Source organism: Borostomias antarcticus (genome assembly GCF_949987555.1).
Source record: "Borostomias antarcticus genome assembly, chromosome: 24".
NCBI classification, from domain to species: Eukaryota; Metazoa; Chordata; class Actinopteri; order Stomiiformes; family Stomiidae; genus Borostomias; species Borostomias antarcticus.
In genome coordinates, this window is record NC_140257.1 from 10,516,716 (window position 1) to 10,542,442 (window position 25,727).

Sequence of the window (25,727 nt, forward strand, 5' to 3'; positions counted from 1 at the left end):
GATAATCTAAATTTATGAAGGACTTTCCAGCAGTGATAATTTACATGACAAGCCAAATGTGAAGATTGTGACCTTTATTTGCCTACTGTGTACAGAGAGAACACATTTTCAAAATTAACATTTTCAAAATTAAAACAGGCCTGATAAGAATAACTGAACAATAGTTTTGGCTTCGTAAAAATAATTGAACATTCGGCCATAAAATTAGTGAGGAAATTGTCTTTACTCTGGGGATCATTTTTGTGATCAATGCTATAAATGTAGCTGTAATCCACACATGACAGTCCCATTAACTTTGGTGCAAGGTTTGACCTGAAGCTCCTGATATCAGATCCCCAGCTTTACAGAATGTCCATCTTGATTTCAATTTTACTAGAATTATAAGTCACATTGTTACCCCATAATTTCGAGACAGAGATAAACCACTAAAAAAAGTTATTCTCATTATTTGTTAAAAGAAATCACTGCAACATGTCTTGTTTTAAATGCTTTCACAGGGTGTAAATGCTACATACAGATCATGATGAAAATATATCACCTCCCCACAAAGCACAGTTGTATTATTTGAATAAACAGGACAACCAACAACATTATATCCCCAAACTTTGTTTACATCACCAGAACAAGATGCAAGGTAAGAGGCAAAAGTATGTTTACCCATGAAACAAACAGCAGTGGACTTTTGATCTCCACACAGATCTCCCAGTGTCTAGATACAGAAGGAAAACTTTACAACAATCAAACCAAATCCTAATGATTTTACCAAAAACAATACAATGTGAAAAACAGGCTGGGTTCAGATCCACCTACTACTGAATGCCATACTTACAGGTATACACAATATAACTAAGAACAAACCAACAACATTCATTACAACTTTTGGAATACCGATACTAAATTATGCTGTTAAAGCAAGATCAAAGAAGTTCCCGGTTTGTGATACATACATGTGACTTCAATGGCATGCTATCTATTCAAACGTTACGAGGAATGTTGAGACCACACCATAATTATGAACGCCGTTGTTAAGAAGTCCCATTTGCTGTGCCATTGATCTACACTCCTAATGAAGATCCCAACGTGACAATGTGTATTGGTACTTAAAAAGCCATCACTAAGGGGTGTTCCAGAAGAAATTAATAATTTGATACACAAAGCTTGACCCATATTTCACTGTCTCAGGCAGTAATCTAATCCCCAATAAGACCACATTCATTTAAGCAGAGATCTTTTCAATAGAGGGCTGTAGAATAAGGTGCTTGATAGAATAAGGTGCTTCATTGACTACCAGTCCAGACAAAAAAAGCTTCCAAAACCCCAGTTTCCACTGCTGTAAATTGAATAGCAGTACAGTTAATGATATTGTGGGTTCCTATTTCATGAGATTATAGTGACACACCAAGAGGAGAATTAGCTTCATATTTGATCAGGTGGGACATCACTTCCAACGATCAACTGTGGGATGTGAACCAGTCTGACAATCAGCATGAGAGAAGATTCAAAGCAAAGGAGAGGGTTATTAAGTGACTTACTAATCTATATGTCCATAATGGACCGAGCTGTTTGGACTGAGAAAAATGCTTCCATATCTTCAAGATTCAGCCTTCGAAAATTCTGTGGGAAATTCTGTTCCAAGTCTTCAGAAATGTATGAAAGAACACTTGTCACAAGATTCATCAGCCTGATTACTGGTGCGATTATAGACTCTGAGTGTCAGCAGAAAAGGAAAGATGTCTGGTGGAGGAACCAGGCCATAAAATGAATAACCAAATTAAAATGCCTATTCATATCAAGCCAGTTACTTGGGATAAAAAGCCAAAAGGACTTAACTATCCCACAGAGGAACCTTAAATACATTTATAGATGCACTGAATGAGAAATTACAAACCAATCGGCTCTAAAGCCCCACTGCTACAGTACTACTGAACAGTGAGAAAAAAGAACAGTGATATTTAATGACTAATGAGAGAACGCTTGACTAGTCTTTTGACTCAAATAGGATGATGGGATGACAGGATCCACATGCCTTTTCATGTCAGTTCAACCTTGTAAATCTTCAGGTAGCGTATAGCACAAGTTTAAAGCTTCTAAAAAAGGTGCAGTGAAACTTTTGATCTTTTAATTCTTCTTAACAAATATAGATAGAAATGTATTGTTTATACAATTTTTGATTTGTGACAATTTTGCGGAACTATTAACAGTGTGGTAGAATCAGAATCCTTCAAAAGTCTGAGAGGATTTCCGTTGAGTAGGCTCTAACTACATTTTGGATAAACAAATTCAAAACAACGTAAAAGTAAAACTAACTAAACAATCTTATTATATAATAATCAGAACGTCATCCATGATGACCCATTAAGTCTCTCTCTCCGTTGCAGGTTTATCATCAAGAGTGAATGAAAATAACGCTACATCTGTACTGAGTAAGAAAGAGAGGGAGCGTGTCTCAGCAGGCCTTGCATCCATACGGAACGAATGCCGCGTTGAGCTTCATCAGTCATTTTTCTCTGTGGTACAACAGATAGGCCTTAAGCGACTCAGGCAGAGGTAAAGTCATGATTTTGTCCCTCAGTGCGTTCACTTGTGGCTCCTCTGGCTTTAGGATCTCTCCAGTGTCTTTCTCCTCCTTCTCCTCCTCCTCCTCCTCCTCCTCTTCCTCCCTGTGCTCTTCTTCGATCCGCTCGTCCTCATCGCTCTCCACAGGTTGGGGTATCAGCTGGTTGCCCACAAACACGTAGGTGTTGATGCGTCGCCGCCGGCACCGCCTGCGCTTGCGTTTCTGGGGCGCTCTCTGCGCCGGGCCCCTGGCCGCGCTCTCGTCATTGGTCAGGTCGCGGAGGGTGCGGCGGATGTAGATCCGAGACAAGTCCTGGAGGTTCCTCACATTCACAGGGGCTACGGGGAAACCAAGATGACATCAGCTCCATAAACGTCTCCCAAATAAGGCAAGGTCATTTTGGGGCAGTAACTCAGTGTGGGTGAGAGATATGAGCATACTGTACCACACTTCAAAAGGCTCAGCACAAACAACACACCATGACAATATGTAGTACATAATTATACAGAGTACAGAGTTATGCTCCATCCGCAGGGAGCGCTATTAAAGGGGTTGTGTGCTTTTTTGGACATTTAGCCCTATTTGTGGTCTGTCTACCATGAACCTGAAACATACTGTAGAGACCATCATTTTTTTGGTCAGGTGTTGCTCGAAAAAGAGTTATTTGATCTCAAGCTTCTTTACCTGGTTAAATAAAGGTTAATAAAAACATTTAAACAATTATTTCACCGATCGTTGCAGTATTGCGCTAGCTGCCGTTTTTATGTAGGCTCTCACTGGGCTACAATGGAAGTCAACAGGGCTTATGTAAATGTGTTGATGAACTAGGTTAAATGTGCTTTTCCAAGACAGGAAGCACAGGGTGTAATCTTACCAGTCTCAGTATGCTCTCCTATGAAATGTATCGCAGTCTGAATATTTGTAGGTGGTTGGCATGACTTGCACATAGTGAAAACAAGCACCAGGGGATTGCTCATGTTCTAGCCATGCCAAACGTAAAAATATTAGGACTGCGATACATTTCACAGGAGAGCATCCTGAGACTGATGCGATTACACCCTGTGCTTCCTGCCTCGGAAAAGCACATTCATTATAGTTTCTCCAACACATTTACATATTTCCCCATTGACTTCCATTGTAGCCCAGTAATAGCATACAAAAAAAACTGCAGCTAGCTCAATACTGGAACGATCAGTGAAATTGTGGTCTCTATGTGTCAGGTTCATGGTAAAAGACCACAAATAGGGCTAAAAGTCCAAAATAGCACACTACCCCTTTAAAGTAAAAGCAAAGGTCTTTTTTCCCCGGAATGAAAAAAAAATCTAATCTTCAAGTTGATCTTCAACTTCAACTGGCTTTGACGTTTACTCTACTATTCAAATAAACAATGCAAAACCAGACAAAAACAGAACTGTCATGAGCATTGGTTCCCAGAGAGTAGTGGTTGGAGAGACTCACGCAGGTCCACAGAATCAGGCTTGTCTCCATCAGCTCGGTTCTGCTGGACCAGAGGGGCAAACGACACAGCCAAGATGTTCTTGCTGTCCCAGGAACACTGGCCAGTCCTGGTTATCTGGGTCAGCTGCAAGGAGAGACAAGAGAATCCCCATGTGAATCAATCAGAGCTCCATTCCACCAGGAGCAGAGAGAAGGAGCCAGTTTAGACCAAAAAACAAACAGTGCAGGTTACTGTTCATCGGCAGCTGGCAGGTTGAAGGACCAGGGACATGGTCCCACTCATCATTTTCATAATGGATAATTTGCCTCAGGAGTAGGAGTAACAGCCATTTTCCACATCATTCAGACACTATACACCTCTCACTTCATACATCTCACGTTATCCATCAAGACACTTTAATACATCTCACCTGATCCTCAATAGGCATCACCAGGATGCCGCCGACTTTGAGCAGGATTTTCATGTAATTTTCATGATCCTTCTGCACCCCGGCCCCGCAGTAGACGCGGTCGTATTGGTGACTGTCCGATGAGATCTCGAGACAGTTCCCCACCACAAAGGCCGGTTCACAGAACTCAAACCTGTCATAGGTGAAGAAGTATTCACAAATCACATCTGACAATCATGAAAAATCATGTCGTTGTTTTCAGAAAGGCTACATCCCCATCCTGAGAAAAATATATAATAAAAACCTATTAAAATGTATTCCATTTGCAAAACAAAAGCATCCAGGCAATGGGGAGAAGAAAGATGGAAAATTGGCAGGAATACTGAACTGCATCATATTAACTGTAGTTTCATAGTTTCAGCACACGCATCATTACATCCCTGTAAGCTATAACATTAGCCACATTCTGATTAATCATCAACTCACTTATCAAAGCTGTCACTATTTTTTATGAAGTCATCCAGTTTCTCCCTGGCATATTCGACCACATCCTTGTGGAGCTCAACCCCGTGGTTCACGCCAAATGAACCTGCAAAAAAACAAAACAAAGGAACTCTGACACGTTTGTCATTTTTAACACGTGTGAGTGAGTACACACACACACACACACACACACGCATGTACTTTCAAGAAGACGAAGCAGGGAAAAGCCAGGTGATTACCGATGATGAGGCCCACCATGGTGCTGAGGTACCCTGTCCCGCTGCCCAGGTTGAGGAAGGACAGCCCCTGCTGGAGCTTCAGAGCCTCCATCACCTCGGAGTAGATGCAGGGGGCGGACAGGTGGATGTTTCCGTGCTTCCAGGCCAGGTCCTTGTAGGCGTTGTCCCGGTAGCCCTCCAGGTAGTAGTCCCCGCGGTCTATGGCCCGGAAGGCCTGCTCCACGCGGTCCGTGCGGATGTACTGGGCCTCCTTCAGGTTGTCGATCAGGTCGTCGTTGTCCTCCCCGGCGCTCACAGCTCCTCCCATGGCGAAGAGAAGAGGCGGTGAACCAAGGTGCTGAGCTCGTCCTCGGGCGGAGTGCGCTGTCTGCTCAGTGTGGCATGGAGAACGGAGTGACGCCCTCAAAAAGATCCAGAGGCGGCGGAGCTCCCCGGAGGCCACCTCAGATCATGGTCGAGTCAGAAATTCTGAAGACGGAGGGGGGGGGGACGCAGATAGGAGCGATATGGTCACTACAGATCATGGATGTGGTAGGGAGGACAAATCATTAAGACGTTTGCACAGCTGAATGCGTGGGGAAGTCTATTATTTTAAGAACAATAGTAAAACTGATGTACGGGCACAGATACTGCCAAGACGCTAGTGAGCAACCGCCTCTGCGTTTTCTCATGAGAGATCCGACAGCCCTTTAGAGCCTATCATAGCAAATTAAAGATTACATCCATTAGGTCTGTGTGAAGGCGAACAAATGATTTCCACAAAAAGGGTTTAACACAGAACTGATGCATAGTGTTAATGAGCACGTCCTGTGAGGAGCTACTAGGCCTAATCTCACAAGCCTCTATGGAGACAGACGGGCAGAAGGGATGGAAAACAGTCTTCAATCTCTCTCTCTCTCTCTATGCCTCCTCAGCATCTCCCTGTCTGAGTCAGCTAACAAAGACCAAATCCAGAGGTGACATTGTAATGGTTGGGCCTGGCGGTGTAGTCATTATCCATCATCATATCCATCTATCTCTCTCTCTCTCTCTCTCTCTCTCTCTCGCACAGGCAAGAAAAGATTTATTGATTTATTTATTTCAACACAGATAGTACAGTGGCATTTTTGCCCTAGTTTTTTCCCTCCCTGGAATGCATAGGTGGGTCCTCAGAGTTTTCTGCGGCAGAAATACAAGTCGGGGAAATGGGTCAGACGAGGTGTTTCGTGAGCATACGACTGAGTGCTGCACTGCAGTCTTACCAACGGTAATCTTCAGAAGAAGAAAAAAAGAAGCATGTTATCAGCCGGAGACTGGGCTGTAAAGGAATATCCCCTCTTTGACTGTTACAGTTAGCTAAAAGTAGGACTGTTTATAAATTCAAACAGTTTGGACCGAGGTGAACCTCAAGGCGTGTATGCTGCGTGGGAACAGGAGCACATGCCTTCCCCCGGAATGAGAGGCAGGGAGGCTGGCTGCCATCCCACTCGGTGACGAGGGCAACCCCCTGAACCTGCTGGGTGACGACGAAACGTGTAACAGATCTGGGGACAACACGGAAACACGCACGCACTGAAACCCTATCTGTAATGAGGCCACGATGCTCCAAGCTGGCACCACATAGTGCGACTCATTGCTCAGTAAAGAATGTCAAGTAAACAGGGTGATGATTGATTGGGTTTCAGATTACTTTCCGCTCACATTTAATGTCGAGTAACCCTGACAAAAACAAAAAAAAGGGGTTAAAAAAACCAATCTGGGGTAGTAAACAAGAGGTTTACATCCAGATGGATAGAATAGAATATAAAGTGTATTTGCCATGTGTAACAAGTACAGGTACATTGGAAATTAAACGAATTATAATTCTGAATTATTGTAATCGCTAGTCTTTACAGTACAGTATTATCAGTGCTAATCAGTTCCTCAGACACTCGTCACTCTGCATATTTAATAAATAAAAGACTGACAGTCTCTTAAAACTGAGTGGACCTAACTGACTACCTGACTAGTCATGGTGACTTTATAAACTGTAACTGACAAATAACGTCTAAAACTCTGTAGGTTGAACATTTATGAGCTCTGGTAATGAGTATTTGCTAGCGTCAACTGACAGAATTCAGAGCCAATGAAGTGAGGTGCTACAGTTACCGCCCACTGGGTAGGAGCTCTTTAGCCAATCATCTTACGAGCCTCCCCGCCTTCATCTGCACTGCGTGTGATGGAAAAACAAAACATAAACAACAGGAAATGGATGACTGGTTGTGAACCAGAGAGAACCCAAAGTAATGCCTTATATAATTTGAGACGTATGCGTCACATATAAAAGCTAGATGATATGATGGATCGTTTCACACTGTAGATGATGGATTAGCACGGGTGTGTAATGCTAGTAAGCGACAGCAGCAGTAGTGGCGAGGCGAAAGCAGCCACACAACAAAGACTGAGCAGTCGAACGATGACAGCTAACGTTAGCGGAATCAACAATTCAGCTAAATGCTAATTTAAAGCAACATTCAACACTGTTGGTATGGTGGACCTTAGCTAGCTAGCTTGCTGATATACTCACAACAATTATTATATTGCCACCTATCCATTCACTGCCATTTAAACATTCCAGGCCAGCACAGGGGCCATCACATTCACAACTAGTCCTGCTCCCAGGAAGACTGGAGAGGACAGAGGAGCCATGTCTAGGCAGAGAGGAGCCATGTCTAGGCAGAGAGGAGCCATGTCTAGGACAGAGGAGCCATGTCTAGGCAGAGAGGAGCCATGTCTAGGACAGAGAGGAGCCATGTCTAGGCAGAGAGGAGCCATGTCTAGGCAGAGAGGAGCCATGTCTAGGACAGAGAGGAGCCATGTCTAGGACAGAGAGGAGCCATGTCTAGGCAGAGAGGAGCCATGTCTAGGCAGAGAGGAGCCATGTCTAGGACAGAGAGGAGCCATGTCTAGGACAGAGAGGAGCCATGTCTAGGACAGAGAGGAGCCATGTCTAGGCAGAGAGGAGCCATGTCTAGGACAGAGAGGAGCCATGTCTAGGACAGAGAGGAGCCATGTCTAGGCAGAGAGGAGCCATGTCTAGGACAGAGAGGAGCCATGTCTAGGACAGAGAGGAGCCATGTCTAGGCAGAGAGGAGCCATGTCTAGGCAGAGAGGAGCCATGTCTAGGACAGAGAGGAGCCATGTCTAGGCAGAGAGGAGCCATGTCTAGGCAGAGCTAGTTAGCTGCTAGCAAGCACGAACCACGGTAGTCTTTGTGTCGAATTTGACAACTTGCACAATGTTTATAAAGATGATAGTCTCTCCGACTATAGAACTACAAGTGAGTTGTTTGGATGCTTTTGCATACAAGTAGGCCTCGTTAACCAAGTATCCGCGTGCGTCACCAACTCGAGACAAAGCATACGAGCCAGCTAGCGCGAGCTAACGCGTTAGAAAACAGATGGTTTGAAAACATCAAAGCTCAAATAGTGCCGAATTCATCCTAACTTCGAGAAATGTGTTCGTTTATACTTACAGCGACGAATCCCATATAGGGTGTATGTACTTCGTGGTTGTTTCCCAGGCGGTTGGTGAGGTTGAGCTAGTCTCCGGCTAGCCTAGTCAGCGTTTGCGGGTGAACGAGGATGTGTGTTGTTCTGCAGCTTTCTAGTTGTTGATGACCAGCTACCAGCGACCCGTCCGTCTTCACCCGGAACAGCTGAGGATGTAAACACATGTCACGTGGTTTTACATACTCAAAGTGTGATTATGGTTAGGCTATATGTGATGGGCAGATGAGTATTTTCTGACATTGTACTAACTTTGTGATACAGTTACTGACGACCTGCACATTTCTTCAATATAGCTGGCTACATGAGTTGTGATCAGTCCAGGCCAATAGCCCGTGCATATCCATTTCTCAACTATCTCCCCGATTTTAAAGGCTGAGATGGAGTTGAGATCATCTGTCTTTGCTTAATCTTTTGCAACTAAATTTAGGTTGCTGGTTTCAGGCCAACAATTCAATTGCCATGATAGGGAGAATGAATCATTCGGGTGTAGGCTATTGTCATTCATAATGGCTCAATAACAACATGTAGACCTAACATTTTCCTAAAATACAACCGAGTAATGGCCAGGGTGATGTCAAGAACCCTAAATGTGAGTTGAGCTTGTCCCCAGGCCTACCAGGTCACATAGCTGACCAGGGCTACTGAGGGCAAGTCCATATCCTGACCTGAATCCTGAGAAAGTGTATACAGTGGTCACGTTACAGTATTCCCATTGCTGTGTTCTTATTTTAGGCACTCAGCCCCCTGCTGGTTCGGAAAGCGATGCTCCCAACTGTTACCTGTCAGAACTGTCATTAGCCTGTAGGCTACTGGTGTATGATGGATGTACGCACTAGAAAGCTCTTAAGGAAAGGTGACCGTCTGTCCGAGCCAAATTAGATAAGTTATGGGCTACCCTAATTTCCCTGTATGAAACGTGAGCCACCTTTCCTTGAAAACTATAAACACTACTATAAATACTTGGCAGGGCTCATTACAGCAGATGCAGCATTGATATGTGCCAAGGTTGTTTCAGTTTTTCTAGACATCCAACAGGTTTTTTAGAGGTATTTATTGTTGCTCATGCATGCATGATATTCAGCTGCATTTCCTGGCGTGTTTTCTTTAAATGCACCACTAGGTGGACCCAGGCCCCCAGGCTCTGCTGTGGAGGCACTGGGCCCCTGTTGATGCACTCAGTGCAGTCATGGTTTATTTCTACAATGTTTCCACTGTGATATACAGTCGGCTAAGCAAACGTGTGGGGTCCATTTTCATTTGTCAGACGTTCTCGACATTCAAATAACTGTTGCACATAACAGAAGCTATTCTCAACTGTGAAATAGATTTTGACTATGGTGTATGATAATATTTTATGGCAACACACTGCTTTATCTGAGAACCACACAACCATTTAAAAAGTTTATTTCTACCATACACAAACTGTACAACACAGCGCATATCTTCTTATTATGAAATAGTAAAAGTAATAGGAACTTTAATTTACAAACTACTTGAACTGAAAAAGCATTACATTTTAATGAATATGAAAAAAAATACAATACCATTTCATCATACTAATATCATTCCACAAAAAAAGTCCAGTTCACATTACAAAACATCAAATACTAACAGGGAAAAATAAATATTCTTCACAAAACTTCCTGAGCAAACAATGTGTGGTATAGGAATTAAATATGATAACTTGAAAACCAACAGAATTTATAAATAAAAAAAATTGATTCATTTTTTTAAGATTGAAAGGATCTAAAATATGTTGAGTATTGTGATAAAGACATACGTCATTTTATACCTCAACACTTGTCCTCAATTTGGCTGTTCTTTCTTTTTTCTTTTTTGCATTATGCTCTTTGCTTCCTCTGCAAGAAATTAATCAACTGAGTCAAACTCAATTAATTTAAACTTGATAAAACTATAAATCCATGCAAATCTTAAAAATAACATTTTACTGTGACATCAATTGCAATGGCTCAAAACACTATATTTTTCTGACTCCCCAGGGCAATATAACTTACAAATGTGAAAGTGCAACTAATTTACAATATGGTTAGAAACAATAATTACCAAGATCACATGTTTGTCTTTTTTTGCAATGAGTGAAAGTGTAATATAACTAATGTATTGTATTAAAAGTTGTATAGGCATTATTTACTAGTTGAAATGCTGATCAAATCTTCTCCTATATATAGCCAAAATACTGGATGTGTAACTTTACAGAAACTGAAATGCACATCCACAAATAAGCCCGCATGATATAATTCAATAATTCTCTCTTGATTGATTAAAACATACCATAATTTAAAATTACAGTAAGTTTTTGTGTTGTTGTTTCATTCTCCCATAAGACCCTGTCTATTTTTCCAAGTGACACAAATTTTAACATAAATAGGCCTACTCAATTTCCCAATCTCAACTGTGATACTTCAAGACCTGACTTTGAGATTACAGCTACTGAGACAATGCTTGGATATTTTAAATGTCATTTAAACAGTCATTAAGAACATTTCCTCAGTTGAAAAGAATTGAACTGTATAATAAAGACACCATCCACATAATACTGTCCTAACACAAAACATATTACTGGATATTTGCTGTATTCATTTACATTTAGGCACATATATGCACACTTTGTGCACAGAAGGCAGTTTAATATCTATATAGTTCAAGAAAAAGAAAGACATCTTGACAAAGGATTTTGATTTTCTTGGTGCTGTCAGTTGCTCTATTCTAGGAACAAGTTATGCAAAGTTGAATCTGACATTCAGTTTATTGAATGAAATAGAACAATGTTGCATTTTGATAAGGACTGAGTACAACTTACTACTGTAGTTGCAGTCAGCCTTTAACATGGATCAGGGATGTACAGTACAGTTGCATTGCATTTTTGATCTTTAGCGTTTATTTCATCTTACCATACATTCAGTTTTCAATAAGAAATAGAAAGCAAAAGCAACAATTAGGCTACAAAATATTGATGATGTATTATTTTGGTAGGTTTTTACCTTCAAGGGAGATCCTAATTGTTTTGAGGAAGTTATATAGATTTATCACCACTAGATGGCGAACGACAGCTATGATTGAAACTGGAATGTGCTGTAATTTACAATGTACAGAAAGTCAATGGATTTCCCCCAATATTTAGCATTTACAATCATAGGAATAAATAAAACATTTCTTGAAATAAATACATTGATGAACAAAGATAATAAATAGCAATAATATAAGAGTGACAAGAATTAAGTAAATACAGGTTCAAATCAAGCAAACAATTTAAAATTATTAAGTGCAAGGGGGTAAAATCTCACCAGAATAAACATATCAAATGAATGCAAAAACGTTGAAAGCAGTACAAATCTCGGCTGGTAATTTTCTCAGTGCAGTGTATTAACAGAGACATGTCGAACACATTTCCAAAAGCCTTGTCTTACACATGCAACCAAGCCAGCACTCCAGAAAATTGAGATAACAGGTGCTATTATCCCAAGTCAAAGAAACCTCTTGGTAGCTATACAGCTCAAACATGGATGCCCTTAATAGCTTGCTTAATATTATCCAGGAGAGCCTTGCACTCGGGAGAGTAGTCATGCTCCGAGTTGTTGTACATATCGGTTAATGTGTTCACATAGGCTTCAAAATTATGTTCACTGATGGGCCCCTGAAATACAAACATATTCAGCTGTTAGTATACAAACACAAATAATGACAATGGATTGGAATATCATGTTCACTGTTGTAAAACAGTAGATCAGATTCCCATGTAATGAGTGAGAGGAAGGGGCAGAGGCCAGGCTTACTGTACCATCTGAGGAAGCTGGATGTCAGTGAGGCTGTTGATGAGTGCTTGGCTGAGGCGAGCTAACTCTTTCAGAAGGCTATCATTGTGCTGTTCAATCATCTTGTTTTCCTCCTCAATTGTCTTCAGGTTACATTCCATAGACGAAATCTGCTTTCGGAGAGGAGAAGAAACTGTAAAATTAAATGGGCCAAAATCTCAACCCATTCCCTCAGTGTTGATGCTTACCTGGGTCTGCAGCTGCATCATATCAGCCTCTATTTTCAGATTGGACTCATTCAGTTCCTTGATTTCATGATCCAAGTGCTGAATGTCATCTTTGCTGTCAACTTCTAATTGAAACGGGAAAAAGCAGTGTTTTGTTCAGTTTAAGGACATTGTATCATTGTTAGTTCAGCAAATAAACTGTCTGGAGGTCAAAATTGTCATGCCTACCAAGATAAATTCAATTAACAAATAACAAAGTTATACACCAACACAACGTACCACTGCTGGCTTTCAATTTAATTGTCATCATCTCTTCTCCTGATAGCTTCTTCCTGATACTCTGGGCGTTTAGTGGGCATCCAGATAAACTTGGGGAAAACAGAGAAAGAGATGGTCAGAAACAGAGAGATAATGGCCTGGCTCCAGCCCCTGAATCACATGCCCAGTTCAATTTTCGAAATGTGATTCAGGGTCTGGAAGGCTCTCGTCTAGAGTGATTTCTCGGTTGGAATTCCATCCAGGCCAATCATTGTTGTTGTTTTTTTTTGGTGTGTGCGGTGATTGGTTAGGGGATGAACTAATGGGTGTTGCTGAGGAACCTCTCTTCAGCAACACCCATCTCAGAAAACGGCTGCAAGGCAGCAACAGAATAATTACCCCTTATAAATAGTTAATAGATCATCCATAAAGTCTTAGTTAATTAGTTATTAAGGATGTGTTAAATACTTGTTAATAGTCAGTTAATGTTACACAACTATCCCTTATTAATAGTTAATAGGTCATCCACAGACTGTTAGTTAATGAGTTATTAATGACTTATTCAATGTTTGTTAATAGTTGGTTAATGAACTGTGACTTATAAATAGTTAATATATCATGAACAAGCAATTAGTAAACTACTTACTAATGACTTGTTAAGTATTTGTTAATAGTTGATCCACCTACAGCTGGCCCCATCTGGCCTTCCATCAGGGGACAAACCTAAGACAAATTAATAAATGTTTAGAAGTGAGTAACAAATCATTATGTAAAGGATAGTAAATATATTTCTTAAGACCATGTCAATTAGTTTATAGACCATATTGTGATGTTATTCTAAAGTTGCAATTTCTCATTTTCTGATGTTTACAATTTTTTTATATTAGTAAATTGGCAAGTAATTATTATCAACTAATTTGTAAAAGGTCAGTTAATATGATAATACCATGTTCATGAGTTATAGACATGTTTGGGCCATTATTCTAATGTTGCAACTATTCCTCATTTACTAATATTAGTGTACAGTGCCCCTGGAGCCTTCTTGGTTGTTTTCTTCATCCATCCATCCATCCATCCATCCATCCATCCATCCATCCATCCATCCATCCATCCATCCATCCATCTGTGCACTAGTGTTAGTAAATGAGGAATAGTTGCAACTTTAGAATATAGTCCCAATATATTTACTAAGATTTGCTTAATGATTTGTTACTCAGTTCTAAACATGTATTAATTTGTCTTAGGTGGGTCCCCTGATGGAAGGCCAGATGGGGCCAACTGCAGGTGGATCAACTATTAACGAATACTTAACAAGTCATTAGTAAGTTGTTTACTAATCGCTTGTTCATGATCTATTAACTATTTATAAGGTGTAGTTTTAAATCATTAAACAATTATTAAAGAACATTTAACATGTTATTATTGACTCATTAACTAAATGTTTTTGGATGATCTATTGAATATTCATAAAGCATAATTGTAAATCACTAACCGACTATTAACAATTGTTTAACACATCATTAATAACTCATTAACTAGCAGTTTGTGAATGATCTATTAACTATTTATAAGGGGTAGTTATTCTAAAGTGTTACCGGAGCTTGTTCCGAGTGAATAATGAAGTGAAATGAAATGGCAATAATAAGGTAACGCAACTAACGCAAGCTGTTGTCGAACATTGTGGAGCTGTGCGTTCGGACAATGTGACTTGAGAGGTGCCACAGCGATAGCTTATGGGAACTCAGTTTACTTGAGAGGACGCCGACTGGTAGTAGGTGGTACATTAATAGAAACAAAGTAACAAAGTAGTCCCCCCCCCCCCCCTCCCGTTCGTACAGTAGCATACTACGACAATTACATTACTATTTCACTTATCTCCGTGTTGTCATTTGTTGTCTATTCTATGCATCAAAAGGGGCATTGTAATTGAATCTCCCTCCCCCATGGAACTTGTTAAGAGTGGAGGCAATGTCAGACTGAAGTTCTCAACGGAGTGTAACGAGTTGACAGTTCTGTCTGATATCAGGCTAGGAGGACGAGCTACCTTACCTTCTATGGGTAACAAACACATTGTTGGCGTGTCCAAGGCCGTTGCACCCTGGTAGGGGACAGTGGGGCAGCTCCTGCTTACAGGCCTTCCAGGGAAAGGCCAGTCCATTGATGGAGGACTCCTTCTGTCTCTTGGCAGCAAGAGGACAGCTGCCTGCGCTGCGGTGCGATGTGTATTTGCCTGATACGTGTCCCTGTCCATCACATCCAATCACTGGACACCTGACAGAGACAACACAGGAGTAAGACTGGGTATTCTGTACTGTGCTACCTTGCAGTCCTAAGGAACGCATGCTGTGCTGCTTCAGTTCATAATATGCAGTAGCCATAAAAGATTGATTTATGATTTAGTCCACAAGAAATCCAATATTCAATAAACTGAACCTGATTAGGTAGACTAAATGACAATATATCTACTTTAGTTCAGGTAAGATGTAAATGTTAGAACATACAGTAAAATACTGAAAAACAGCAAAGAATTTTAACCCTTAGATCCGCAAAACAAAACAAGTGTGCTCAAAACAAAATGCGTTTCTCGTAGTTTCATGAATTTCCCTCACTAACTAGACCGGAAGATTCGATAAACCATTATGTTGATTAATCCAGCCAAATGCTGATTAAAAATGTAGTCGACAATGAATGAATACAATGTGTGGTTATTGGTGTTTGTACTCCAAAACATAAGCACAAGTCTTGTTGAATATCATTAAGAGTTGGGTAATTGCATTTGTAGGCTGTTTTCTGCAGGTCAGTAATGGAATGACATGAATTAGACATAATTGTCACGTATCCCCCTCATGTGAAAGAATGTAATTTTAAGGTGACTGACCCCTTCCCTTACTGGTAAAGGTGACAGGCAACCTGAGATGATACAAAATGGTGAATGTGCACTAGAGTGCTACTGTGGAAAGCTTGTTTTGGCACTTTGCTCCTGAGTAGTGCTACAGCACATATTGTAGAGAACAAAACAACACCCATAACCATTACTTACTGTACACCAATCCCAGGTAGACAAGGCATCAGGACCATGCTAGCATGGCCATATGGCCTACAATTTACAATAACATAGCAACATTACAGATGCTCTGTAGCTTTACCCCCCTCCCTTCCCTCTCTCTCTCTCTCTCTCCCTCTCGCGCTCTCTTAATGTGTATGAGATCTATTCCAGCCTAATTCCTAATCTCTTGGCCTTGCATTAGTAATTAAAAAGAAAAAAAAATCTGTGTCCAGATGTATAAACAGGGGTTACATCCTACTTTGGATTTCAGCAGGAATCAATTACATTATTTTTTTTTTCAATGGCACTATTTCTGAGAAAACTGGAAATCTGGAATATTGAAGCTTTCCACGAGTGCAAAGCTTTGACCACAACATCAGAGCTCTTTATGAAACATTTCCTTTATCTGAGAATAGCATGATTGCAAGGATAGCACTCATACTTTAGACTTTAGTTTTCTTGTATTTGTTTAAGAAACTGATATGCTCAAAATTTGATAAAGACAAGTGAATGAATTACCCGTCATATAAACATGTTGTTAATCCTTCAGGGATAATGTAGTAATGTTATGAGTAGAACTATTTTCTCTTTGTTTAACTTAATGGGTTTCGGGTATAATGCCCGCTGTGCAGCAGAAGATAATTTCATTCATTCAGCTTCAGTTGTAACCAAAACCACAAGTGTTTCAGTGAAAAAAACATAGACTAGAAGAAGCAAATAAATATTACTGCAATTAATAATAGTCTCTTACTTCATTTCTTGGTCCTCTTTTTCATCTTTGTTTGGTGTCAGCTTTAAGCCTCCCTTTCTGGCACGTGGACATCCTGACAAACTAAAAATGATTAGAGACAATACGGTTTAGCAGTAATGAACACAATGTAGGTCTAAAATAAATAAAACATCTTATGTCATCAAACTTCTCATGTCATCAATCAATTTTCAAAACAAAATATTATGGTTCTTATATATTTACACTTTCTCTGGTAAAATGCCTGAAGTAAACAAAAAAAGACCTTGACAGGGAGATTCAAACCATTGCACACTCTGAGAAAGGCTACCTTCTGTGTGAGGCATAATTCCCGGTCACATGTCCAGATCCGTCACAACCAGGTGTTGGGCACCTGCAGGTGGAGAGGTACAGATGGTAGGTGAATCTTAAACGGGGTAGCTAAGTAACAACAACGGCATGTTTACATGCATGAATGTAATGCAAACCTTTTACATGTACTGGTGCTGCACCAGTAGATAATGTACACACACCCAGATAATCACTCACAACACGTACTTTAGTTCCTGAGAGTTGGCTGCCATGAGTGATTTGAGCGTTTTGTCAGCCAGGGGACATCCAGACACACTGCAGAGGACAGAGAGCTGACAGTCACCTCAAAGACCTACAGGATTTGATCACAGCGGATCTCAAACCAGACGACGATTGAAACATAGTGCAAAATGGGTTCCTAAACCCTATACATTAAGATTTTAACCCTTTTGAATAATAGTAACTGACATTTAATTTCTAAAAGTAGCATCTTAAATTCCATTACATATTTAAAACGACAACTTCCCCTTTAAAATTAAAATTACAAATACACAAAAAATGGTCTCTTTCCTTCTCAGCAACATATATAATACTTATCAGCATTAAACAATTGGTACCCTCTTATAGGCTGCTAGTTACTAGCTGGTGCTAATTGGTGTGTAATTACCTTCGATGTGATGCATAATTTCCTGTAACATGGCCGCTACCGTCACAGCCAGGGGTTGGACAGCTGCAGAGGACACAAGCACTTAGGACCTCTGATAGCTTCACCTCACCTTCTCACAGGACACCGAGCAGCACCGGTGGAAAGTTAGTACAGCAGGGAAATTTAGTAGAAAAGATTTGAATGCCCAACATTCAGCTCAGCCAAGTCTCTGATGGGATTCGGTGTGTCAGATATTTGTTCCTACAGGGTGCGGGTGTGCTGTGTAGACTACTGAATCCTACAGTTTCGTAAAGCAACTCTCAAGAGCCTAACCAGTAGAACATGCAGTCTAACTACAAAGTCAAGAGTGGTACAGTAAGCTCGTTATGATGACGCACAGTGTGTACATGTAAAAACTCACTTTTAAAAAGATACATTTCCTCTCCACATGAACCTGCAGACATACCAGTCACAATGATACGTAATATACCATGGGCAATAGGATAGCCAATAATATCATAGACTATAAGCTAGTGAATTTCAGGGAGCTTTAACTCATTCACTTAAAATATAGTGCCCTATTTAAGCAATGGACTGGTCTGGAATTACACTTTTGCTATTAATACTGACCATCTGTCCACTGGCCTTTTTAAAGGGAAATGCACATTATATACAGATGACCGGACAAAGACGCCTCAAGATTCCTGCCCCCCCCCCCTTCAAACAGAGCAAAAATCTATAGGCAATATACCTCATAAGTTCCTTCTTGGCATCTCTGGGCAGCAGCTTGTTTTTGGGGCTGGACATGCTTGCGTCTCTGGGGTAGTGTTGGTCATCCAGAGACGCTTCGTCAAAATCCTCCTGCTGAGAGAGACACAGCTCCTTAACCACCTGGCAAGCCTTTTTAACTTTCAAATAAACCAAAGCAAACCAAACCAAAGTCTTTAACAGGATCCACAATGACCCTAAAAGTCAATTATCAATGACAATGTCCCCGTAATACTGTTAAAACACAAGCCCCTCGGGGGTTGCGTCAGACTGAGTGATTTTATTTGAGGATACTCACAGTAAATCACATCCATTTAAAGTCACATTTAATCCACAAAGTATTTATGATGGGATTTCCGTGATGTAAAACATTTGGATTTGAATCTTTTTTCTCTTACAAAGACAATATTCTCTTAGCATAGGTCGAGGAGATACCAGCTGTAAAGAACACCCTCCACTGAATCACACAGTGATGAATTGCCATACAGGGTCTGAGGCCACCCACCCCTGAATAGTATCTATGAGTTAGCTGTTGTGTCTTGGGCTGTTGTTTTTTGACACACTAGACCACCTGCGAGGTAAACAAGCTGTGTGTTTACCTCTCTGTCCGGCATGATTTGTGCTTTACTGAAGTTGAGAGGGCCATCCCACCCCTCTCTCTCACACAGGGCCTGGTAGAGGGCGGGGTTGACGGGCGGACCTCCCCTGGGCAGACCGGACTCGAGAGGAGACAGCGCGTCTCCCGAAGGCACCTTCGGTGGGGCTTTCACGCTCTCCCTGCTCTTCTTCATGCTCAGGTCCAGAGTGCCGTTCTCGTCCACCTCGATGGGCAGGTCCTGCGGGGTGACAGAGTCACACCACGTCAACATCAAACCACATCAACACCACCGGTCGCACCACATCAACGACGGCACGATACATGGGCACGAGCCGGACAAAAGGGGGTCGGCCTACAGACGGCAAAAAACCCCAAAACATACCGTAACGTCTGTCTCTGTGGAAATCAAAGATCGGAGTGGCTGCTGTACACCATCGCGATATGCCTGAACCCTGCAGCGATTTATTAAAGTGTATACCCAGCTGAAAATTACAGCATAAATCTGAAATGCAACTTTAAAATGCACTGCACATATACATTAGACTTAAATAATACTTGTAGTGATTATCTTACACCCGGCAAAGTACAGCATTAAGCCAGGGTTACTTCTGTTGAACGTAATAATGGCTGGTGTATCGTTTTTCCGGTGACAGCTGTGTCATCTGTTTTCTAGGACACATGGCCACGATGGCAGCTGGGGTCGCTGGTTTTAGGTCATCATCACCATTAAAACTAAAGTTAAAAAAAGCTTTAATACAGCATAAGTTTTCTCGGACATGTGTTACGAGCTCCGTGCTGAAACGCTATGTATGTTTAAAGCTGAGGTTTTAAAGCATTAGCAGTTTTTACCTCATTAAACGCTGAAATCCTGTGCATAATTGAAACCAATTATTCAACACATAGGTCTCATTAAACGCTATATACCATTATTTTGGTAACAAAGACGAGCCTTTCAAATGAATTAAACAGGATACATGTAATATTCATGGATGTTTCATGTGGCCGTCCTGTTCATGTGTGTACTGTACCTCATCCATGTCCATGGGTTATTCATATCTGAACATACTGTACAACTTTAGCTGGAACATACAGTGCTCCAGCGCCAGACCCTCACCAGGACAAGTGAACGGCAGAGAAGAGCAGATAAATAGCTCGCTAACACTGTTTTTATTCATGCTGTAGGCGGGTACCTGGTACACGGCCATGTTCTCGGCTCGTCAAGCTCGGGAACCGGGCCACTGTAGGGTACTGTGTAGGTGTGGAAACCTTGTATCATCTATGTACTGTACCACTCCCGTCTCCCAGAATCTGATCAATATTCCACCACTAATTACTTTCAGAGGCCTTGTGTTGTGACTAATTTCAGTTGTCAATCTGTCAAAGCAAATGCTCAGAAAGGCCACCAAATTATATTCATTTTCATGTTCCTGCTACTGTAAAGTTCAAAGCTACACAATGGAGATTCCCCTTTTGCGTGAATAAATGATTTCAGCTAATGAGTCCTTCAGCTGATTGGTTTAATCAAATGGAATACTTTTACAGACCATCTGATAGAAACACAGCTTATCCTGGATAATATATCGCCAAGCAAAATACCTGACACCATCTGCAGCATGAGAGTCACACTTTCATACAGGCCTTCACATTTTGTTGTGCATTACCATGAAAGTAGGAGCCAAATACATTAGCATGTTTCACTAAAAAGCATCTAATTGTAATTGACAAAGAAGGCTGATTGTATTAGAATTTTGATTGAATTGATTATACAGATTTTCTTTTGTGTACTGTACATTTAAGCTTTAAGGGGACGCCTCTTGTATTTCTGCCACCAGAGACACGCTTCCCTTTGCCAAAAACACTTTTGATGTGTTTTTCTTTTTATACCCAAATGAGAGTTCCTTTAAAATGACCATAATAAATATCTTTCCAAGTGGTCTAATTTGATTACCTTTGTGGAGGATGCCAGGGGCCGGCCGGTCACAGTCTCCATGTTGTTGCGGTAGCGGGTGGAGAGGTTTAGGATGGCGGTGGTGGCGGCCGTGGTCTGGAGCGCTTCTGCCCCTTGGCTGTACTGGCTGGATGGGCTGTGACCTCCAGGGGCCCCCAGGAAGCCGTGGTACTGCAGAGGTGCTGAGGGACACGACGCAGGATGTTGATGATGAGTTATCATTGGAAATGAGAAATCTCGTGCAAGGAAATGATTATTGCTCCGTGTATTTAACTGAAACTCTAGCTACAGTATAACTTTGTATAACCCCGTATACTTTCTTATTTATTTTATTTTTGTCCTGATCTTCCTCTGATCAGAGCGTAGGGTGCCACTAATCAAGCTGTTTAGTATGTTCTGTATGTGTTGTCTGTGTGAGAAGGTCTCAAGTGAGCACTTCACTGTACTGTAAATGATACCTGTATCTGAAATTGTGGCTTGCAATCCCATATGGGCTGGGCATCCATTGTAAAACGGTAGGCTAACTGTATAACTTGGACAGCTGATATACGTACACATGCTGTACCCCGGGTGCTATTGCGCTGAACATTCGCGGCAGGGGAGAGATGTGTCACAGAAGTATCTCTTTTATGTTCCATAACATGCTGTTATTGGTGCAGCAGATGCATCCATTTGAATCTAATAAAATGTGCGAAACTCACAGTCAGGAAAGTGTGAAGAGATTTCTTGGTCCTGGGCGGACGCCATCAGTGGTTGTTTGCCGAAGACCTGTGCATCAAAGCTGGCGTAGTCGAAGCGGATCTTGCTGTACTTGTCCATGTCCTTGCTGAGGTTGGCTTGCAAGGCAGTGACTGGATGGGGAAACCTATAGCTGAACTGATTCATCTCAAACTTCTTTATCAGGCCAAGAGGTCTGGGTGGAGAGAGGTTAAAATGCAAGAGGGGTTGGTTTTGGGGGACTGCGGTAATAAAATGCACAGATTCAATTAACATTCTGCAGGTTGCTATGAAGAAGTGCTGGTGTATTTTAGTCATAAACATGATGGTTTGGATCATATCAATATCCACTCATATATACTTGGAACTGATCTGTGTGTTAGGCACCCAGTCATGTTGCCAAACTAATTAATTTAGCATGGGTGGGCATTCTGCCTGTGATTTTCCCACAAGGACCAAAAGTTCTGTTGCTTTCCTTCCCTAATAAAGACATCTGATAAGGCCCTGGAGCATTGTTCAAGTGTGAAATGGCGAAGCTTTGAAATGTGTGTTTCTTGAAGTGCAAGGGGACATTTTTGGCTTACAAGTCAAGTGCGGCCGCCACATCACGCGAGTGGCTATTAACCACCTCCACCACATACACTTTGAATAACACACCTCCTTCGATCTCAAGAGTTCCCTGGCATTCACCTGCACACTCGTGCCTCATATCAACTCAATCTCCCGAGCGGTTTGCAGCGGTACCTGGGTGATCGGTCGGGCGCTTGTCTACATTTGGGGCTCTCCTCCTGAGGTTTGGACACCTTGACCGCAGCGGCGATGGGGCAGCCCGAGAGACTGAGGGGGGTGAGGAAGTCAAACGCGTTAGTCCGGTGTTGGGACCTGCCTGTGTACAGTGCTGCGGTCTCTAACGGGCGGCCCCGGGGGCTGTACCTCCGGTGGGTGCTGCGGTTGCTGTTGACGTGGCCCCTCCCTGTGCACCCGGGGGTGGGGCACTTCAGGACGTTCTCGTGCATGGCCAGGACTGCCCAAGAGAAGACCAGGGAAGAAGGAAGCTCCGTTATCACGTTATAAGGCGGCAACATGACAAGACTGGACAATGATCATGGATCTACAACGATTGCATTCAGCAAGCAGCGTACTGTAGTTACAGTATGCTGCCTATTTCTTGAGGATTCGGTCAAACTAATTAACATTGTGGATGTCCTGGGCCTATAGAGAAACCGTGGTTACAGTTGTCAGTTCCCACAGACACAAATGGAGACAAAAGCAACCTTAGCTAATAAGGTTCTCTATTGTATGAGTGTGTGCTGCTGTGTGTACAGTAAATAGCTTAATGGAAAAGAAGAGTATTACGCAAAACAGCTGATTTATTCCCATAAAATGCTTACTGATAGAGTTGCACTCTGTATTCGAAGGAACTTCTCTTTTCTGCACATATTTTTCAATTAGTTTGCAGGAGTTGTGTATTTTGGACGATGGTGTTAGAAACTCCTTTCATTTGCAAATACAGCCTCCAGTCTAAAAAGCACCTGCTTTCATCTTGGGAAAAAGTTAATTGCTTTTTCTGTTCCTTTTGTAACGTACGTAACTGTTTAATGTTGAATGTTTGTTATGTTACATTCAAACGACTCAACCATCGCCCATTGAACAAAAAAACATGTTCAATATTCAGTAATTACAACAAACATTAGAAGGAGAAAAGAGGGGTCATGCTGTAAGTGACGTGTCTCACAAACATCATATTTTTTCTGTATAGTGCTGCATACAGGCCTGCATGGCCATAACCACCACCCTACCAACATGTTATTTAGGATTTAAATAATATGTTTCCTTCATGTATTGTTTGTGTGTGTTACTGTATGTGTGTGTGAGTGATACGGAGTGATTTACAGTATGTGTGCATGTATGACTTACTCTCCGGGGGCACTCTGACTTTGTGGGGACACCCAGACAGACTCCTGTGGTGTGGGTACAGACCCGTCACATGTCCGGTTCCATCACAGCCAGGGGTCGGGCACCTTATATCCTTCTTATCTGTCCGCTGGGCGTCTGGAGGCACAGGGAGTTTACAGTACTCAGGTCAATAATATTCTCTTGAGAAATGCCTTTTTGGGGAGAGTTGGGGAGAAAAAAATGAATGAATTAATAGAGAAACACAAAGTGTAAATACATGAGATGGCCGGTGGTGCGGACATACAGAGCGTGGAAACATACAGTACGGATTTCAGTATCATGAAAAGCCAGGAAGGTTTTTTTTTCCAAATGCTTCTATTAATCTGTCATTTAAGTTAAGGTTGCATGCAGTTCAAAGCGGGGCATCCACTTCTTAATGCCATCCACCACATCCATCGAAAGATTACATCTAGGATTACACATTTAGCTGCAGTCATTTGAAGAATCAATGGAAAACATGAGAGGTGCTTTGGAAGGATTTAAGACTTATAGTCATCATGGTTAAATATCCAGTTGATTCCTATCAAAATCCAATATTCTGAGGAGTAGCAATTTCATCAGAAATGTAAGTAATTTTTTATTTTAATCTGGCAATTTATTACTTCACTTGTTGGCAAAATGTTTTTAGTACTTAAGATATATATATATATATATATATATATATATATATATATATATATATATACACACTGTATAAACAGTAAACATTAAGCTTCTAGGAAAAGTGTCATCTCTACATGCCATGACAATGAAAGCCTACATATACGTATTACTTTACAAATACAGTATAGTTGAAATCTCAGACATGATATCCTAGTAATAATCAGTATGTGTACCTTTGCCTCCATGATAGCTCATTCTTGTATCCACGTCCAGCAGCCTCTGGTGTCTCCTCTCATTGGTCATCTGCTCCAGTAGGAAGCGGTCCATCTCCCTGTAGGCGTGGTGGAGGACCTGCCTCTGCTCCGACTGCAGGGCCATGGCCTGTTCCAGGAGGCTCAGGTTCACCCTCCCTCTGTCCATCTCCAGAGCCCTCTCCTGGAGGCCCAGGGCCCAGGCCTCCAGCCGCGGGGGCCTCTCCACATCGGGCTCCCCCTCGCTGTCCTCCTCACTGGGGGATGGCCTGTACCTCAGGGCCTCTGCCTGGAAAGGGCCTGCCCGGCCGATGGACCCTCTCAGGTCTGAGTCTGGGTCTTCCCTCATGTGCTGGTTGATCTTCATTGACAGGTCTTCAGTGGCTTCAGAGGGGCTGCTGTCTGAAGCGTCCAACTCCGCAGGCTCCCACTCGGCCTCCCTGCTGTCTCTGTACGGGGTGTTCTGTGGCGATGCGCTACCACTCGTTCTGTCCTGGTCCTCCTCGTCGTTCACGTGCTCCCCCATCTCCGCGCGTTCTTCACAGGAAGCAGCTTCACGCTGTGGGGGGACGTCTGTCACAACTTCAGACCATCCGAAGGTATCCTGGGGCTTCGCTGGCCCATCCTGGCAGCCATTTCTGTTGGAGACTCTGTTTAGCATATCTAAGTCTCCATCTATGAAACAAGAGTAAAGAAAATATAAATTATGGTTGAAAAACTGTTTTGAGGCCACATTCTTCATGGATTCTGAGTTACACACAGAAAGAACAACAATATTGCATGTGCTTTGTCAATCTTTTGCTAAGCCATTTGAAGTTTTTCCCTTTTAACATGTTAAAACATGTTTTTAGTTGGATATTACCTTTAAGAGGGTTGGAGGAAAAAGTATGGTAATAAAAATTATGCAAGCAAACTAGCAACTCACACCTAGATATGAAAGACAAGATTGTCTTCTTCGAAATTTCCAATCAGAACACAAGTTGATATGGATTTAGAAGGAACAGAATATGACAGGATTTGCACTGTTTGTCATGAGTTCTAAGTAGTTTCCAAGTGTAAGCCAAGCAGGGCTTTGTGCTCTTTTGATATTAAAATTCATCCAGTCACATGAAACTCATTCAAGAGCCCGTATTTGTGTTCAGGGTCAGAACCAATATCACAGACAGAAGGAACGTGGAGATAAAGGCACCACAAAGGAGTCTCTACTAGCACCACAATGTGCAAAGATGGAGGTAAGAACG

The 25,727-nt window shown here is 41.8% G+C and overlaps 2 protein-coding genes across 2 annotated transcripts; both read right to left on the reverse strand.

The window, feature by feature from the left end:
- Positions 1-78: 78 nt before the first annotated feature.
- Positions 79-8,746, reverse strand: pcmtd1 (protein-L-isoaspartate (D-aspartate) O-methyltransferase domain containing 1). Its single transcript, XM_084457994.1, has 6 exons — positions 8,620-8,746; positions 5,127-5,594; positions 4,891-4,993; positions 4,426-4,597; positions 4,016-4,139; positions 79-2,895 (listed from the first exon to the last, which is right to left on the reverse strand). Exons 2-6 carry the CDS (start codon positions 5,431-5,433, stop codon positions 2,498-2,500), a joined length of 1,104 nt encoding a protein of 367 aa, XP_084314120.1. The 5' UTR covers positions 5,434-5,594; positions 8,620-8,746; the 3' UTR covers positions 79-2,497.
- A 3,424-nt stretch (positions 8,747-12,170) lies between these two features.
- Positions 12,171-24,736, reverse strand: st18 (ST18 C2H2C-type zinc finger transcription factor; the record flags this gene model as incomplete). Its single annotated transcript, XM_084457991.1, has 17 exons — positions 24,469-24,736; positions 23,594-23,728; positions 22,610-22,700; positions 22,421-22,513; positions 21,661-21,872; positions 20,960-21,141; positions 19,013-19,249; positions 18,397-18,509; positions 17,667-17,729; positions 17,246-17,314; positions 17,019-17,081; positions 16,712-16,792; positions 14,964-15,185; positions 12,936-13,024; positions 12,678-12,781; positions 12,456-12,599; positions 12,171-12,311 (listed from the first exon to the last, which is right to left on the reverse strand). The coding sequence occupies exons 1-17, from the start codon at positions 24,653-24,655 to the stop codon at positions 12,171-12,173; spliced, it is 2,226 nt and encodes a 741-aa protein (XP_084314117.1). The 5' UTR covers positions 24,656-24,736.
- Between the last annotated feature and the right edge of the window lie 991 nt (positions 24,737-25,727).

What these genes read in the sequence shown, in the direction of transcription:
- pcmtd1 (XM_084457994.1), bottom strand. Translation starts at nt 5,433, where the DNA reads ATGGGAGGAGCTGTGAGCGCCGGGGAGGACAACGACGACCTGATCGAC. An exon ending in CATGGTGGGCCTCATCATCG is followed by an intron (nt 4,994 to 5,126) that starts GTAATCACCTGG and finishes GTTTTTTTGCAG; the next exon opens with GTTCATTTGGCGTGAACCAC. An exon ending in TGATGCCTATTGAGGATCAG is followed by an intron (nt 4,140 to 4,425) that starts GTGAGATGTATT and finishes CTCTCCTTGCAG; the next exon opens with CTGACCCAGATAACCAGGAC.